The 744-nt window shown below is 61.0% G+C and overlaps 1 protein-coding gene across 1 annotated transcript in view; it reads left to right on the top strand.

Moving 5' to 3' along the window:
* RNF43 (ring finger protein 43) overlaps nt 1–744 on the top strand; it is a gene marked incomplete at its 5' end in the record, with an annotated part of 16,173 nt that overhangs the window by 9,266 nt on the left and 6,163 nt on the right. The window contains one exon of the mRNA XM_010182565.1: nt 12–744. This exon is cut by the window's right edge and continues 108 nt beyond it. Coding sequence (XP_010180867.1) covers nt 12–744 — 733 coding nt within the window. The remainder of the gene's footprint in view (nt 1–11) is intronic.

Here is a 744-nt window from a genome sequence, read left to right as displayed (position 1 = left end):
ACATGGGCCAGAGCCGGCCGCAGCCGCTGAGGGAGACTCGGCCCAGGTCCTTGGACCTGGTGGTGCCCAGGGCAGCTGTTCTGGCCAAGCCTCAGGTGCTCAGCCACGTCCACTACCACCACCACCAGCACCACCATTACAGAAGAGATGTGGAGTGTCCACCAGGGCGGGCCGGGCAGGGGCCTGCGCAGTGCAAATCCCGGTACTCTGGGACCAAGGTTGACTTCCATGGTGTTCGGACACAAAAGAGGACTGAGAAAAGCCATCCCTGTCAGCAGCCTCTGGAAAGCAACACGGTTCCACAGGAGCCGGCTCCAGCAGGACAGCCACCCTGTCCCCAGCAAGGCCGTAAGCCCCCTCATCCCCCCTCTGCTTCTCCAAACAGGTTGGATTTCAGTGTAGATGCCACCAGACAATTGGGAGCAGCTGGCACGTCCCCTGTCCCGCTGCCCTCAAGACACAGCTTACAGAGCCGTCATCACCGAAGGAAAAGAAAATGTCCCCTGGAGCCCGACCCCGCTCTCCTGCCCGAGGACTCAGCCTTGCCCAAAGCCTGCGATGCTCACATTCCTCACGGCCATGCTGATGGCTACCACTGCTTACCCGAAGTCCAGCCTCTGATCCCAAGCGCTCCCTTGCCCTGTGGCTCAGGCTCTCGGCCGCTCTGGAAGTGTTTAGTGCTGCAGTCCAGCTCAGAGCTGAAAAAGCAGGAGGAGGGGTTGTCAGGACGGGAGGGAAACTGCA

Source organism: Mesitornis unicolor, unplaced genomic scaffold (assembly GCF_000695765.1).
Source record: "Mesitornis unicolor isolate BGI_N332 unplaced genomic scaffold, ASM69576v1 scaffold41164, whole genome shotgun sequence".
NCBI lineage: Eukaryota > Metazoa > Chordata > Aves > Mesitornithiformes > Mesitornithidae > Mesitornis > Mesitornis unicolor.
Note: the sequence above shows the minus strand (reverse complement) of the source record. Positions and strands in the feature narration are given on the sequence as shown.